At 39.5% G+C, this 17,322-nt stretch overlaps 1 protein-coding gene across 1 annotated transcript; it reads left to right on the forward strand.

Annotated features, from left to right (window-relative positions):
* The first annotated feature begins 325 nt into the window (after window positions 1-325).
* Window positions 326-15,544, forward strand: LOC149677327 (uncharacterized). Its single transcript, XM_089837273.1, has 13 exons — window positions 326-521; window positions 589-619; window positions 676-742; window positions 12,708-13,057; window positions 13,144-13,229; window positions 13,305-13,415; window positions 13,486-13,700; window positions 13,769-13,837; window positions 13,894-13,989; window positions 14,069-14,192; window positions 14,244-14,373; window positions 14,527-14,704; window positions 14,813-15,544. Exons 1-11 carry the CDS (start codon window positions 357-359, stop codon window positions 14,364-14,366), a joined length of 1,437 nt encoding a protein of 478 aa, XP_089693399.1. The 5' UTR covers window positions 326-356; the 3' UTR covers window positions 14,367-14,373; window positions 14,527-14,704; window positions 14,813-15,544.
* Window positions 15,545-17,322: the final 1,778 nt, after the last annotated feature.

Consider the following 17,322-nt stretch of genomic DNA (forward strand, 5'->3'; position numbering starts at 1 on the left):
GGAAAGAGACGCTGATGAACTAGAGCAGGAGGCATTGGGAGACGAACTTGAAAATCTAGAGTAATATTTTTTGGAATATTGTTTAATTAATTTGTTCGAAATTTTCCTAAATCTCCGCAAACACTTATAGTAATGAAGGAGAATGTGATGATCTCAATTTTGAAAATGATTTTACGGAAGATGATGATAAAGATGCTGATTATGAAGAATTAATAATTGAGTACAATGAAGTAAGTTCTCCCACTTTAATTCTTCAATCTTCTTATAATTTCAAATTAATACTTATATGTTACTCTTTTTAGCTTGTGCCGCAGAAACCTAAACATCTAACGGCTGAAGAAATAATAAGGGAACCTATGTGTTTTGTGTTTACTCCTTTTCTGACATCTCTTTTTCAAAAAGCTTTTGGAACAAAGTGCCAATATTGCAAATCAGCCATCACCTACAAAGTTCATAGGCGAGCTACCGCCTTCATTTATACGTGGAATTGTTGCGAAGGATCAGGTGGAAAACATGCTAAGGTAATTAGTAGATTTCCATTGCTCTCTTTCAACCACAAATGCCTAAGGTATATCTCAACACTTATAGGGCAAATGGGAAAGCCAACCCAATTTTCACGGCCTCTATGCTGGAAATTTATCACTTGCAAGTTCTATAGTTCTCTCTGGTAACCAGTATGGAAAAGTGGCGTTATTTATGCAACATTCCAATGTACATTTTTTGGAAAAGACACCTTTTTCAGGTAATTCACTGTTTTCCTTGATGGTGCTGGGACCCCATTCTGTAACGTCCATTCAGAGAAGCTACTCTGTTAGAACCCTATCCTATTATAAGGAGAGAAATACTACATAGAGTACTTTCATTTTGCCTATATACAGAATTTTTAAATTAATATTTTTCATCGTGCCTACAAACATCTTCCTAGTAAAGATTCTGCCCAAAAACAATTCTTCCCTTTTTTTATTATGATCTACATCCCGTCACAGCCCTCCTCCTCTTTCGCTGTTTATAGTTTTGAAGAGAATTACAAAATAAGCGTCCTTCCAAATAGAAATTTCAATTTGCTTTTATAGTTTTTCGGAAATTTTTAAAAATAATGGCTTACCCCCTCGCCCACGTTTCCGTTTTTCTAGTGGGTATCAATGTACCGCAGGGTTTGTACACGACCTGGAAAAGTCTGGGAAATTGAAAATAGGCCTAAAAAGTCAGGGGAAATTATATTTTTGAAGTAAAAGTCAGGTAATAGTGAGGGGAAATTGGAAGTAGTAATGGATAGGTGGGTACACTAGCCATACAGTAACCTCAAAATCGCTGTAGGCTGTAGGCAATTTCACACGTATTTGAAACTAAGGTCTAGAGGTCCTGCACTCGAGCTAAAAAAACTGGCGGGTATTTTAAATCCTGAAGCCTAATTTAAATGAAATAGTATAATTTCAATTGCAATTAGGCTTTTTTAATCATATAAATATAAATTAATATAGTCTAAATAAATATACGCTGTAAATTCGTAAAGCCACTTGCAGACTGAAAATTTGGCCTTTCAAGCCAAATAGCATATAAATTTTACACACAAGAGATACATTGGTGTTTGGCGGACGACCTTGAAATTCACGAAATGTCTCAGTGTGTCACTGGGTTTAGAGCCTGAGACAAAAAATATTGAAGTTCTACCCCATCAGATTCCATCAAAAGCGTGGCCGTCAAAAAATGATGGGGGGGGGCTTAGTCTGCCGGTCCTTTTTTGAAATTGGCCTTTACATAAAATCCCTATGTTGTTGGGGGAGGAAAGCGTAGCCGAAGGGTGTTCATCCCTCCCGCGAAAAGAATATTTTGCAGGGGAGGGGGGGAGTAGAGATGAAGGATGTTCTTACCCTTCCACCGAAGGAGTTCATAAAAAGGGTCCTTTTGACAAAAATTCAATTCCCAATTTTTTTAGCCCTCTTTTTGAAACTATTACCATGGATAAAGAATGCGCGTGAGGAAATTCTTTTCACTCTACAGGATAGGCAACTCCCTTTCTCTGATGACAGCTTATTCTGTATATAGAATAATTTCGGTTGAGAGGGGGAGTGAACTGTGTATCCCCTACGTTAGGGGCAACTTTGTGCTAGAGAATACTATTTGCCCCCGGAAGGGAAGGGGAGAGGGGATATCACTAAGGTAAGAGATAGAGGGTTATGACGTTGCCGTATATGGGAAAGATATTACTCTATACTCTGTTACAACATCGGTTCTCAGAACGCGCAAACCCACGTCTCTATGTGACGTAGCTTTGTACGTGCTGTCAAGAGACAAAAACTTCAGGATCTTCAGGATTTAAAATATCCGCCAGTTTTTTTTAGCTCCAGTGCAGGAGCTCTAGACCTTAGTTTCAAATACGTGCGAAATTGCCTACAGCCTATTACACGTATTTGAAACTAAGGCCTAGAGGTCCGTGCACCCGAGCTAAAAAAACTCGCGGATATTTTAAATCCTGAAGATCCTCAAGTTTTTTGTCTATTGTCAGCACGCATAAACCTAGGTTGCATAGAGACCTAGGTTTGCGCGTGCTGACAACCGATGTTGTAACAGAGTATATACAGAATAAGATGCCGTCCGAGATAGTGTTGCCTATCCTATAGCGCGAAAACAAATTTCTTCTCGCGCATTCTTTATCCATGCTATTACTACCGTGATAGAAGGCCGGAGACCAAGGAGCCTGTATAATAGGCGATTTAAAAAATGACGTTTCACATGGGGCGCGCGCAGAAACGCGGGAGGGAAAAATGCCTTCCATCTCCGCTTTCCTCGCCCATTACATCGTTTGTACAGGGCACTTTTTAAAAAGGCCTATTATATATCCTCCTTGCTGAAAGCTCTCTCTCCCAATAAACGTGTTTTTCCCCTACCAACCTCCCTCCCTCCCCAAAGACCCTTCGCTCGCCCGCGAAATTTAAACTACATTTCTTTCCTCTCTCTCCTCTCCGGGCGAGACTCCCCCTCTCCCTCTTCCCCCTCTCACTATATACCAGGCAGGCAGTTCTCTCTCTACGTCGCGCTTTGAATTCGTTTCTCTCCGAGCTTCTCTTCGTATCGTGTTATCGTGTACGCGTCTAGTAAAAAACAAGACGGCCCAAGGGCTCGTAATAGTAGCCACATCGTACGAGTGAATAGCCCCTCTATACCCTACCCTAATGAGTGGATAACCCCTCTATAACTTACCCTAATGAGTGAATAGCGCTATCTTTTACAATGCTTTAATGATTTACCGTGCATAAAATCAGAGTTAATAGCCCCTCGATGCCCTACTCTAAACAGTGATAAAATTATAACCGTATAAAATTACTTACGCTGTAATTCTAATACTCCGGCGAATCGAAGAACAGATATTTATGCCCAGAAACGTTTGAAAGCGAAGTTTAGTTATAGTGATTATCCCCTCGAATTACCTTTAGCAATGCTAAAATGATCAAACGCATAACGCTCATTTAACAGCATGTTAGCTATATCTAAACCCATACCCCAAAGATACAAGTTCAGAAGTATCCGACCCCAAAGATACAAGTTCAGAAGTATCCGACCCCAAAGATACAAGTTCAGAAGTATCCGACCCCAAAGATACAAGTTCAGAAGTATCCGACCCCAAAGATACAAGTTCAGAAGTATCCGACCCCAAAGATACAAGTTCAGAAGTATCCGACCCCAAAGATACAAGTTCAGAAGTATCCGACCCCAAAGATACAAGTTCAGAAGTATCCGACCCCAAAGATACAAGTTCAGAAGTATCCGACCCCAAAGATACAAGTTCAGAAGTATCCGACCCCAAAGATACAAGTTCAGAAGTATCCGACCCCAAAGATACAAGTTCAGAAGTATCCGACCCCAAAGATACAAGTTCAGAAGTATCCGACCCCAAAGATACAAGTTCAGAAGTATCCGACCCCAAAGATACAAGTTCAGAAGTATCCGACCCCAAAGATACAAGTTCAGAAGTATCCGACCCCAAAGATACAAGTTCGGAAGTATCCGACCCCAAAGATACAAGTTCGGAAGTATCCGACCCCAAAGATACAAGTTCGGAAGTATCCGACCCCAAAGATACAAGTTCGGAAGTATCCGACGCCAAAGATACAAGTTCGGAAGTATCCGACCCCAAAGATACAAGTTCGGAAGTATCCGACCCCAAAGATACAAGTTCGGAAGTATCCGACCCCAAAGATACAAGTTCGGAAGTATCCGACCCCAAAGATACAAGTTCATTATAGTGATTACCCATTTTAGTGATTATCCCCTCGAATTACCTTTAGCAATGCTAAAATGATCAAACGCATTACGCTCATTTAACACTATGTTAGCTCTATCTAAACCCACATTTGAATTAACCGCCAAAACGTTCCAGTCAATCATAACATAGATGGCGATAGCTACCGAACGAGAACGAAACGGGGAAAATCGTTATCTATTTAATTAGCACATAAATAAAAAGAAAATAAATATAAAAACCCCAAACATACAAATTCATAAGTATCCGACCCCACAGATTAAGAGGTACCCCACCCCACATCACCCCGACATTTTAGAGATAAAAATAAATAATAAAAAACTCGGAGTTTCTATCAAGTCTCTATGGCTCGATGGTAGAATCTTTGTTTACCACGCCATCGACCCGGGTTCGATTCCCGGCTGCGATCCGAAAAAAATTTTAATTAAAATGAAATCTCTAACCGAGCCCAGTTACCCCTATGGGTGGGTTGTGGTAATATAAAGTTCCTTTTAAGCTAAAATCTGACGATAACGAAAGCGAAAACTCCGGCCACATGTACTACTACTACTACTACTACTATTACTACTACGGCTCGGGTCAAACTAAGAGCCTCATCGTATACTACGATGTGGCTAAAAAGGGGGGGAGGGGGGTTTAAAAATTTCCGAAAAATTATAATAGTACAGTCATTTTAGCCCAAAAATAGAGGGAACCCGCAACAAATTGAAACAAAGCTGAAAATTTCAGATCTTATAGATTTTTGGGCGCTCTTTAACGTGGTGTGGTCTCCCACACTCTCCCATTGGAGGAATTTCCGCCATATTGGAAAATGGCGGACAAAATCGAGAAAACGTTTAATAACTCCGGTTCTACTTAACCGATTAACACGTAATTAGGCTTCAATTGTAGATCACCTTCAAACACATAATGCACCTCTTCGGATATTTTGTCCTACAACTAACCGGAAGTTCACAATCTGAATCTGAAGATAAGCCTCATATAAAAATGGGAATTTAAAGCATTTTATGGTTTCTATATTCAGAATACATTTCCAAAATCGAGAAAACGTTTAATAACTCTGGTTCTACTAACCCGATTAACAAGTTATTAGGCTTCAATTGAAGATTACTTTCAAACACATAATTCATCCAAAAGATATGTTTCCTACAACTAACCGGAAGTTCACAATCCAGCCCGGAAAGTAAGGAAAATCTAATTTTTGAGTATTTCGAAACGGTTTCAAGCGAAATAAATGCAAAGAGGGTTTTAAACCTAAAATATATTATTCCCACTGTATTTTTACCTCTTTAAGTGACTATGACGTCACGGAGAGGTATTATACTTTACGTGTGTGTCGGGGAGGGGGTGTCTGTCTGTCTGTGTGGTCTGTGTGTCGGTCACCGCGTCCGCAGTTGGCAAATCGGAGCAAACGTTTTGCTTCTACTCACAACGTTAGGATCAAGAAGTGCGTGGCGATCGGCTAGGGTTACAAGAAACGTCTGGCATCCCAATTGCAGGGCTTCAACCAAAGGTTCATGCAATTGCGGATTTCTTATCATTTATTGTGAATCAATCGCCTTATATACCCTAAATTTCCAAAAATTGTTAAAGAGGCATAGACTAGAATTCAACCGTCAACAATAGCTATGTTTAAAATTATTTTAGGAATTAAGTTTCCTAAAACGACTTCAGTAGAATTACGTTACACTACTAACGACTAAAGTAATTAATATCAATTATATTTTCTTAATTATTTTCTTAATATTATTAATTGCGTCTCGTATCGGAGAGTTTTATTTTGGCTTACCAACTTGTATATTAGTATATTTATCAATATTGGTTAAGCTTAAGTTTAATCATAATCCTCTACTTGAGGTTGAGCCTCAAAATCTCTATGTTCATTTGAACAAGATACTCCCTTGCATTGTCTACAAATTGAAGAACAGACTGGACCAGTTTTACCGCATTCACATTTCAAATCACAGACTTCCTTGCATTTACGAGGGATCATCTGCAGAAGCTCAGCTGGAGCAGGTTGTAGAGTGGTAACGATTGGTTTGAGTTCAGATCCTACCTGTGTCCAACCCCATTCTCTAGCATTTAGGCTGCTTCCAAGCCACGTTTGAACTTGGTGATAAACTCTATTTGAATGTTGCTTTGCTGCCGCACTTGTTGGTGGAAGAGAAGCTAATTCAAAAGCTCAATTCCATAATCTTCATTTAAAGTATACATTTGGTTTTGTCAACTTTGTTTCACACGCTTTAACTCAACTTTGGCCATATTGACAAGTGTGGGCGGACAATGGTATATATTAAAACATTAAGTTTTATGATGGTACAAAGGCTGTTTTACCCTCTCCCGTACTATACATTATAGCTCTTGTCAGAAAAGAAACAAAATTTGTCAGTAATAGGAACTATATGTTTAATTTTGGAAACGTATTCTGAAAATAGAGACCATAAATGCTTTAAATCCCCATTTTTTATATGAGGCTAATATTCAGGGTCAGATTGTGAACTTCCGGTTAGTTGTAGGACAAAATATTTTAAGAGGTGAATTATGTGTTTGAAGGCGATCTACAATTGAAGCCAAATTACGTGTTAATCGGTTAAATAGAACCGGAGTTATCAAACGTTTTCTCGATTTTGTCCGCCATTTTCCAATATGGCGGAAATTCCTCCAATGGGAGAGTGTGGGAGACCACACCACGTTAAAGAGCGCCCAAAAATCTATAAGATCTGAAATTTTCAGCTTTGTTTCAATTTGTTGCGGGTTAAAACCTATTTTTCCTGTAAATGAAATTTGTATTTGGAAGGACGCTTCTCTTAAAAACTATAAAATCTGTAGAACTTTATGAATTCCGAGCTACACAGCAGCGGTTACCAAGGATGGGCCATGCCATTACAAATGATGGGGGAGGGCTGCGACAGGATATAGGTAAAAAAGGGGGGAACAGCTTTCGCGCACCTAAAAATTTGAATCTTTACCAGGGATTTGTTAGTAAGCATGGTGAATGATGTTAATTTAAAAATTTCGTAGAGTAATGGCAGTTCTAAGTATTCAACCGTCACACCCTTCTATCTCTTATCTCAGTGTAATCCCACAACCGAGCGCGTAAGTATCCCCTCTCACAAATGCGCGCCCATAGGAAGGGATGCACAGTTTACACCCCCTCTCTACCGCCACTAGTCTATAGGGAAAAATGTTATTTATATGAGTGAATTGCAACAAATTTACAAAACGTGTATGAATTCAAATAAAGGTTTACTAAGAAATCATTAAAATTATAAACATATTTACAAAACATAAAAATTATAAACATATTTATAAAACATAAAAATTATAAGCATATTTACAAAACATAAAAATTATAAACATATTTACAAAACATAAAAATTATAAACATATTTACAAAACATAAAAATTATAAACATATTTACAAAACATAAAAACTATAAACATATTTACAAAACATAAAAATTATAAACATATTTACAAAACATTAAAACTATAAACATATTTACAAAAAAAAAACATAAAAATTATAAACATATTTACAAAAATCTTCCTCTTTAACCTCCCCCTCCCCTCAGGCAACTCTTTCAATTACCCCGGAAATCTTCCCGGTTGGAACCCTCGGTATTCCCCATCGGGGCTTGGAAATGATTCACGAATACGCCTTACACAACAGGCTGGCAAAACCATCCTGTTGCCAAGGCCGAGGAACCCAAAGAGGGATAGGCATAGATTCGCGTAAGCTTGAAATCTCAAGTTTGCGTTATCTATGTCTAAATTCCTCTCTAGGATTATCTCGCCCCTGGGGCGCATCGTCAATATGAGTACCATTGGTTCCAAACAAAATAATTGAAATTGTGGCCTGAGGGTTTCGCATTGAATGGTGCCCCGGATGGTACGACAGCACACATTCTCAAGCGGTGTTGGCATAGGCATACAGATTCCGCATAGGCAGAACTGTTGCCCCTGCGCGGGGGGTGAGGAAGGAGGGGGACATTCCCCCAATCTATCTAGTTTGTGCCTCTGTTTGTGGTGCGTCTCCGAGGCCAGGGTGGTCGTTTTCACGTAAAACTATTTCATTAAAACATTGAATATTATCAACCATTCATATTTTAGGCTTTGCAACTAAAATTGCATGAAAGAAACATGGAAGTTTGAGACTGATTTTAATAGAAGTGTGTGCGTGTTACTTAGGGTTGGTCAATGAGCGTTTACCCTTGTTCGGCAAGCTTATTCAAAGCAAGGAGGGTATCATGAAGAGGGGTACAAGGCTGAGGTTGAGAGTTCTCGCTTTATGCATTTTGCAGCACGCGCGCGCGTATCTTTCACTGCCCTCACATTGGTTGAAATATGGTAACGGAGAGTAAGGTAGAGTAACCTTCTCTCACTCGGAGCGCCAGCGCTTTACCTCTCTCTCTCTCTCTGTCTCTCTCTCTCTCTCTCTCTCCAAATCGTGCGCGCGTCCGGGAAAGGGCACACGCTTGGGCCCTCTGTTAATTTTTACCGTAATTATAATTCAGTGTAAAATTTAAAACGAAAAGCGAGAACTCTAAAAATGCCTTGTCAAAGCCGTTAGCTTCTACTTCTCTTCTTTCTATCCTCTTCGTTTAAAGTATAGGGTCCTCGCCTGTGACGTAATTTCATTCCCCCTTTCTTGTCCCCTTGCTGTTTACAGGAGTATGTCCTTTCAACGCCATATTCACTAACCCGTTAACCGGCTTTTAACCCCTACTTCTTATCCCATTTTTTCACGCAAAGACCGTGTACATAGTCGTGTTCAGTCAGAATGTTATATAGTATAGATAGTAATACTACTGAAGTCCAATTGAACACGGCTATAAATGTCTATGGAAAGAGACACGGAAAGTCTCTGTTGTTAGACAATTAGAAAATGTCTTACTTTCTCCTAAAATGGCTTCCGTTTCCGGAATCAACCTGGCCAATCTTCGGAGAAGTCTATCTTTAGTGGTGATATCTAGACCGTCGATAACATCCTACAAAAAATGTCTTTTACCTTTGAATTTAATTCCAAATATATATATATATATATAATTACACGTACATCAACGGCTCTAGATATATTTTCACTAATAGACGGCCCTGCCTCGGCAGGCACTACCAAAACTGAAAATGCCCCCCTCATGCCCTTGGGCTTGTCGCACCCTTTTTTGAGCCGGTTGGCGTCTTGCCTGGGCACCGCGACTCCTACGTTTTTTAGGAGCAGGGGTGGGCTATAAAATTTATATTTTGTCCTTTACATCATATGAAAACTAAAAAAATCGGGCTGTCATTCAAATCATGCGTGCATGCAATATTTATCCTCGGATGCTTTATAAACTTATGTTAAAATGGTCTTTAAAGAAATCTGGCCAATGAACAAATGACTTAGGCTAATTTCACGCTATGCCACGCTTGATGCGGCGGTCGCAACACTAAATGTCCCGGACCGTCAAACTGGCCTCATTTTATATTAATTTTAAAAAGTCAAAACCTAACCTTCAGCTCGGGAAGTTCTTCTGAGGAAGTATCTTCCTTGGGATCCTCATCTTGAGAATTCGAATCCTCGCTTCCTCTTTCAAATTCTTCGATGAGGTCCCGAGTTGGCTCCCCTGCTCTTCCCACAATTATTTGGGGGTCTGGAGCGCGGGAGGTGCTAGGTCTTTGCTGGTTTGTGCAAACTAGTACCTTTTTGCCCTCAAACCCGCAGCTACATCGATCGGTGCACTCGACACCATTTGCCCTACATGGGCACCCTAGGCGCCCATGGGCTCGAGTACACACGGACCGACACGAACAACAATTTGAAAACGGGTCGGCTGAACCCGATTTCATTGCAATTGGAAAGTCTTCCATTTTTTTGAACGTTCTACTATCAGGAACACAAGTTTTAAAATGAAATGAAATGGTAGAGTGTTGGTTATGCCTGATTCGGCCGTGGGAAAAAGTGAAGCGAGCAATTTTAGCATGTTGGCGTTAAAATCAAAGGGGGTGATCACTTTTGGTTTCGTGCCTAATAACCAATGGATAAGGAAAAAGTAATCGGTGTAGACGCTGTACCTTTTACTACAATATAAGGATTATGCTTAACCTTTAAAGGGAGGTTGAAGTAGAAAATGAAGTTGTTTTTTATAGACTCTTCTACTAATTATAAGACCAGTCTTTATTGTGTAACATTCGGGAAATTCTCCCGAGTCATTTTAAAATTAAAATTAGGTTCAGGTTTTAAGGATAATTTTAAATAAGGACGTCCGACCAATCGCGTAACGCCCTGCCTTTTTGTTAACAAAATTCTCGTGTCACGCGCCATGTCTCGCGCCACGATTGTCACGTCGCGCGCAAATTTTATCAAATCTCGTGATAAATTTCATTCGACACGGAACGTGTCACGAGAATTTTGTTAACAGAAAGGCAGGGCGTTACGCGATTGGTCGGACCTCCTTATTTAAAATTATCCTTAAAACCTGAACCTAATTTTAATTTTAAAATTTTTCTGATATATTTCCTAAATGTTTCACTATGAAGACTGGTCTTATAATCAGGGCTCGACATAAGGCACTAGTCAAGGCATTTGACTACTAAAAAAAATGCCTTGACTACTAAAATAAATCGAAATCTGGGGGCTCACTAGTCAACTTGACTAGTAAAAAAATGTCCCAAATATTCGTAAAGCATGCGTCTCACTAGTCAGTGACTACTAAAAAAAATTGGGATAGGGGGGCTCACTAGTCAGGCTGACTACAAAAAAAAATATCCTTATGTCGAGCCCTGCTTATAATTTGTACAAGAATCAATAAAAAAATCACTTGATTTTCTACTTCACCCTCCCTTTTTAAGTGGCGTGCACTTGATAGCGCTAACATCCTTACATATAATACCTTTGAACACGAAATCTGATAGTGATTAGCCCCTCGATATAATTATAGTCAGGCTTATCAGCTCCTCTTGATGGTTGCCCCAAGTTTTTATTGTTGTGCTAAAAGAATTCACTTAGTTATTTTGTATACGAGAAGCTATGGGAAACCTTTTACTTTTAGAAGGACAGGATGGTTGCAATTTAGGGGGGGGGGTTACAGAGTCAGGACCAATAAACTTATTGACTCAAGGGACAGATAAGGAGATTGGTTAAAGAATTTTTAGGTTTCCGATGCTTTTGAAATGAAAGCAATGTCTTTTTACTGTTTTTCTACTACAAATTTGTCATAGCGTTGATGTTGGGTAAAAAATTGAAGAAGTACAGTCAAAACAAAACTGGAGACTTCAGTTACGGTTTTAATATCCATTAAAAGCACTCAAAACCGTTTAAAACACATGATTATTAAAATTATATTAAAAATCTAATGATATTAATAACTTCGAAGACATAGCACTGAAAAGAAAATCCTACAACGAAAGCTTAGATTTATTGTAGTGTGTGTAGAGTGTAGAAAGAAATTCAGGTGTACAATTATTTTGGGAGTGTCCATCACCTCGTTATTTGAACGACTGCTTATCATTTATGTGGTTGACAAATGCACGCGATTACATGGTTATTGCAATCGTAAAGGGGACTGGTAAAAGAGACAGTTTTGATAGTTCCAAAATCGTGGCACGAGGACGGTTTCGAAGTTAAATATAAAGCTCGGGTTCTAAAAGTAGTTGCGAAACGTATCTTTTACTAGTTTGCACAAGTGTAGAATGATTTTTAAACTCGTCTTAGAAATGAATAATTTCGCATTTTTTATAGTCCCGTATATGAGTATATATTGTCCCTGACTTCCACTAGAACCAGTTTTTGTATGCATATACATGTATAGAAAGCCTTCTCTCACTGAGGGGTGATTCGATACGGTGGGGTTCCTTTCTAAATTACATAGACATCAGGTACACGTTCAATAGACCCGTAAGTTGATGGATTTATTTCTGAAATTGGTTACTGCGAGGGTTTATTTCTGATTGTGTTGATTTTCTCCGATTTACGGAAAGAGAAAAAATGTAAGCTAAACTAGAAATGGCACCTTCTAGAATGGCAGTTTCGTGGTCACTGTATTTTGCGTGTATTGAATTGGGCATGGATTTCTCAAGACTATGTGGCACTCTTCGTAACTGTATAGTGTATGCGAGCCAATGTATAGAGTAGAGAGAGGATTAGACGGTGTATCCCTCCCTATACAAGAGCGCGACCAGAGGGAGGGATACACCGTCTACACCCCCTCTACCGCTAGTCCGTTACTAGTCTATAGCCTTAAATCGTTGTTGGGTGATGTACAACCTTAGCACATTGGAAAGCACACGGACTAATGCAAAATGATTTTTGCCTTGTTTGAGAATGATAAAATAAAGGGTCTATATAAAATTCATCCCCTCTCACCTTTAGAGAAAACGATGTATAGACATGGAGACCGGGGAGTTCTCGCTAGCGAGCATATATCATTATTATTAAATTGGGCATGAAATTGTTTTTCACCATCAGCTATCAGCTTCATTTTTTGAAGCCAGCTGTTGATGTTTTCTGGGAGAGGACGCAAAAAGAAACTTTCGAAGAATTGTCGGGAAAAGAACTTGTAGTAGCTGGAGATGGAAGGATGGACAGTCCAGGGCATTCCACCATGTTTTGCACTTACACTTTGGCAGATACTGAATCAAAGAAAATCATAGCTATATCCAACAAAGACGTTCGACATGCTGAAGGGAAAAGCCCGAACATGGAGCTCCTGGCTTTCAAAGGTGCTTCCAAAGAGGTTCTGGAGCTTAGCGCCCAACACAATGTCAAAGTGCTGGAAGTCGTCACAGATGCTCATTCGGCAATTTCAGCTGAGCTAAGTTAGTTTGAAGCACGACATTAACGTTTGTCGATTTTAGAATGCATGGTATATTTTTTAAAAAAATTTATTTGCGACTATTCCTAGGGAAGGAGGATTCTTGTTTGCCAGGTGTAAAACACTCGTGGGACACGTGGCATGGTGGCAAAATAATATTAAAGAGATTGAACGAAGTAAACATGTTTCCATTTTTAAATCTCTTGTCACACCCTTTATCAAGTGAATGAAACAGAACGTGTTTCATGTAGATTGGACTGAAATCTAAAGAACATAGAGATTTATGTCACTGGGCTCCTCTACTACGTAATCATTTCTGGTGGTGCTCCAAAAATTGTCAAGGACAGGTCTTCACTATGAAGGTATTGTGCTATGATTACCTTGAATGAATCTTGAAGAACAGGTGGTCATTTGAAATCCAATTATTTATAGAGTTTGTGGTTGACTTGTCTCCACCATGTTATCAACGAGCATGAGTGGCACTTGGAGATAGGCATGTTCAATCATTGCGACCATGAACCTTTAACTGAAGAGGAGCTGGAAAAACACCCCTGGTTACAAGCCAACTCTCCCACTTTCTTAAAATTAAGAAGCGAAGTTATGAGGAAGTACCTCTTGAAAAATATGGGATACTTCACAAACTTTAGGTATGCGTGAGTACATAGAGAGATGAACTGTACCACCATTCATCACGCGCAAATCTTGTTTGTTACAGGCACACAAGCTTTCTCGAAAGTTACCACAGTCTAATTCTAATGTATGCCCCAAAAAGAATCGCTTTTGGGTATGTCTAACTTTGTTTCCATCGTAATCACTTAGTAATTTTTGTCTGTGATGTAGCTACTGGGGCTACCAAATAAGGATTAAATTAGCCGCCATAGACCACAACAAGCACTGTGGAAGGCCTCGGGCTTATAGACAAGATGGACAGCCAAAGTAAAATTTCATTAATATACTTATTATAGCCTATGTGTTTGTGAAATAAGCATAACGGTCATAAATGTGTGGATTCCAGAGATACACGTGCCTACAGTAAACGAACGAAGGCGTGGTACATTGTGCCAATATATGAGAAGAAAAAATATTCATATATTCCGGAATTAATGCGGATCATTTTCGAACAGAGGGAAAACTTCAAGGTAAAAATAAAATCTGTTCTTTTTCAGCTATAAATTTATTATGATTTCTAGGGGTCATTGAAACAAAAAGTACCACTGGATGCTGATCACCCGTTAAGGATTGCCAAAACCAGAGGAATGGTAGAAGCCCCTTCAAAGGAGGAATTAAGAGAGAAACAGATATCTCGATTTTAAATAATAAGTAATAACTAAATTTCTTGGGAAATGACCGCAAAGCGACCCCCACCACCCTAATAACTCGTAAGTCATAGGAAGGGAAATTTGCGGTCATCGTGCACTGTCAGTCCTTGAAGGGAAATGAAATCACTTTTCTAATGTCAAAAATAAACTTCAGCAATATACGAAATAAGAGGTTTCGACAAATGGAATGCTGAGGAATCAACGCTTATTAGGCTTGGGATCCTAGACATAAGAGACCCAACAAAGGCTTGGGATCCTAGACATAAGACACCTGAAAAATCCATCACCACCCTCTTCTTTGGACCAACGTTAGTCGTCCTCATCACCAACGGGTAGGTAAGATGGTGCCTGCATGACACAATCACTGCTATTTAGTATCAGCTCTGGCTTGATATTGATGGCCTGAAACTGACGAAACCGTTTGTTGATGGTCCTTGCAGGTCTTGAGCTAGGGACCTTGTAATGGATGCAGCGAGATGGCGTCATTTGGCATTAGTGACCTTTCATCCCGCATATACCCGCTTAGTCGGTATCAGTTAAGGGCGGCATGGTTTGGGCTGACTTGGCGGTATACCGGTGTCTCCTTGGTCACTTAGATGGACAACACATCCCCATACGATAAAGGACTTCAACCGTTGAAATAAAAGAGAACCAAAGCACGTAACGTATTATTACTTATTAGACTCTAAACTTGGCCTTAATACATCAGTTCATATTTCTTGTTTTATAACCCTCATACTTTATGACATCGGAGGAGAGGTTCCTCAGTATCACCACCATGAAGGGGCCGGATACCTTCCCGCAATTGGAAGCGCCTGAGGAGTTACCCACATCGGAGGCATCAGCGCGGAAGGACCTGCATACCAATGTACCGTTACCATATCTAGATGAGGAATGTACCGAACGCCCTGGAAGCGGAGTCAACGAAGGAAACATGATGCGCCAGTGTCGAACGAGAAGCCTAAATTCCTGTGCCACAAGCAACCAAGAAAGTCGTTTTGTATCTCAAGCGATACAGGCTCGAGAAGAGACGCTGTAAAGGAGTTTTCCTCCGCGGTCTAACCCGGTTTCTCCTTTCCATTAGTTAGTATGCTGTGGCATAGGGGCTAGCCACCACCCCTCTATGCAATGTAAAGGGACCCACCTGTAAACGAGCCACAGGCTTAGTGTAGAAATCCCTTCATAGACAAAGCCTAGTTATTATTATTAGTCCTTCTATATCTATATAAATCAAAGTCCTAACAGACTGATAATCAACGCCCAGCCCAAACCGCTTGCCCTAGAAAGCTGAAACTTTGCAGGAACGTTACTTAAAAGTAGTAGGCGCGTACTAAGAAAGATTTTTCCATTTCGCCGCCATCTTAAAAAATGGCGCCAACAAATGTAAACTCTTCTCCATGCAACAAAGCGTTTCAACCGACTTCACAAATATTTAGTACACTGGCAACCTATAGACGGGCTGAATGGTCTTTCGGGTTCGATTTGTGGCCATCTTTTTAAATGGCGGCCAAAAACTTAAAAACCCTTCTTTATGGAATAATGACCGCGTGAATAGTAATAAAAAATGTCCCGACGGGCTAGCGGGCAACGCCGAGTGCCTTTGCTCCTACGGTGTTACAAAAATATTATTTATCTGTTAAATGTAACCATTCTTTGTATCATTTTGATGGAAGTTCTTATTACACGCGAGCGACGCCGCGGGTAACAGCTAGTCAGAACATATATATCAACCAATTTTTAAATTTAAATTAAATACAAAATTTTACTTACTAATTTTTACCTAGTACCATTTTGTTTAATAATTATATATTTGTTATGCCTAATAGGATTATCGATTGTAACATTTTATATTTCTGTATAATTATCATATTTGAATGTGTTTGGGGAACAAGTAACGGACGCCGCCACGAGGCGTCGTTTTCCGTTTGTGACCTTTGATCCCGAATATACGCGCTTAGTCACTTTTCATTTAGGTGCGGCATGGTTTGGGCTTGTTGGCGGTATACGGGTGTCTCTCACTTAGATGGAAAACTGTTGGAATAAAAGAACTAAATGACGTAACGTATTATTTAATTATTAATTAATGGACTCTATAGTAGTAAGATGTTTTCTCTGGCCCGCTAACTAGCTTTAATGTACGGATTGTACGATTTGGTCTGTTACAGCCTTACTGGGCTCAGCAGATGGGATATTAGGCTTAATAGACACCTGCATTAGATACTGATTCTTTCTCTCCTCTTTGCTGCAGCTACAGTGAGGGTGCACAATATGCATTTGGCATCAGTGGTGGGACGTGACTCCTCCCACAATAATAATGACTATAATTAAAGGGTTCCACATCCACAAGTCGCTTGGTACGGATGAAATGACACTACCTAGCTTAAACTGCACTAGGTGAAAGTAGCGCCATTGTCGCGGAGCAAGATTTTTCCAGTGGAAAGTATATGAAAAGGAATTGCTGACCGACTTCAAAATATATTTCCATTGCATATTTTGAGTTTCTATTTTAGAATCAGATACCGCGGTGAACTTCTTGCAAGGTTTTACAATAATAATAATATTGGCTTTTTATTGGAACAATCATTAAGGTGGAGTCCTAATTTACAATGGTGTCCAGAGTTAATTTAATAAATAAAAGTAATGCATAATAACTTAGATTAAAAGTATAGAGCCTGTTTACAGATAATCCCAGCCTCATTGCCTTAATTTCTGTGCCACGTGATTGCTCATGGCATCTTTAAAAAGCATTATTGATGTTATTATTTTGTGGTGATTTTCTAGTTCATTCCAATATTTTATGCCTTGAATTTTACATTCTTGTCTCTAACGCGCGAGTTACAACTTTCAGGGTAGAAGTTATATTTGTCTCCACGTGTTCTTATATTATTATTTCCCTTTGGGAACCAGTTTATTACATATTCTGGGAAGAGACCATTTCTCACTTTAAACA

This window comes from Phalangium opilio, unplaced genomic scaffold (genome assembly GCF_054372755.1).
Source record: "Phalangium opilio isolate 3A_F unplaced genomic scaffold, DU_Popi_V2 ptg000043l_1, whole genome shotgun sequence".
NCBI classification, from domain to species: Eukaryota; Metazoa; Arthropoda; class Arachnida; order Opiliones; family Phalangiidae; genus Phalangium; species Phalangium opilio.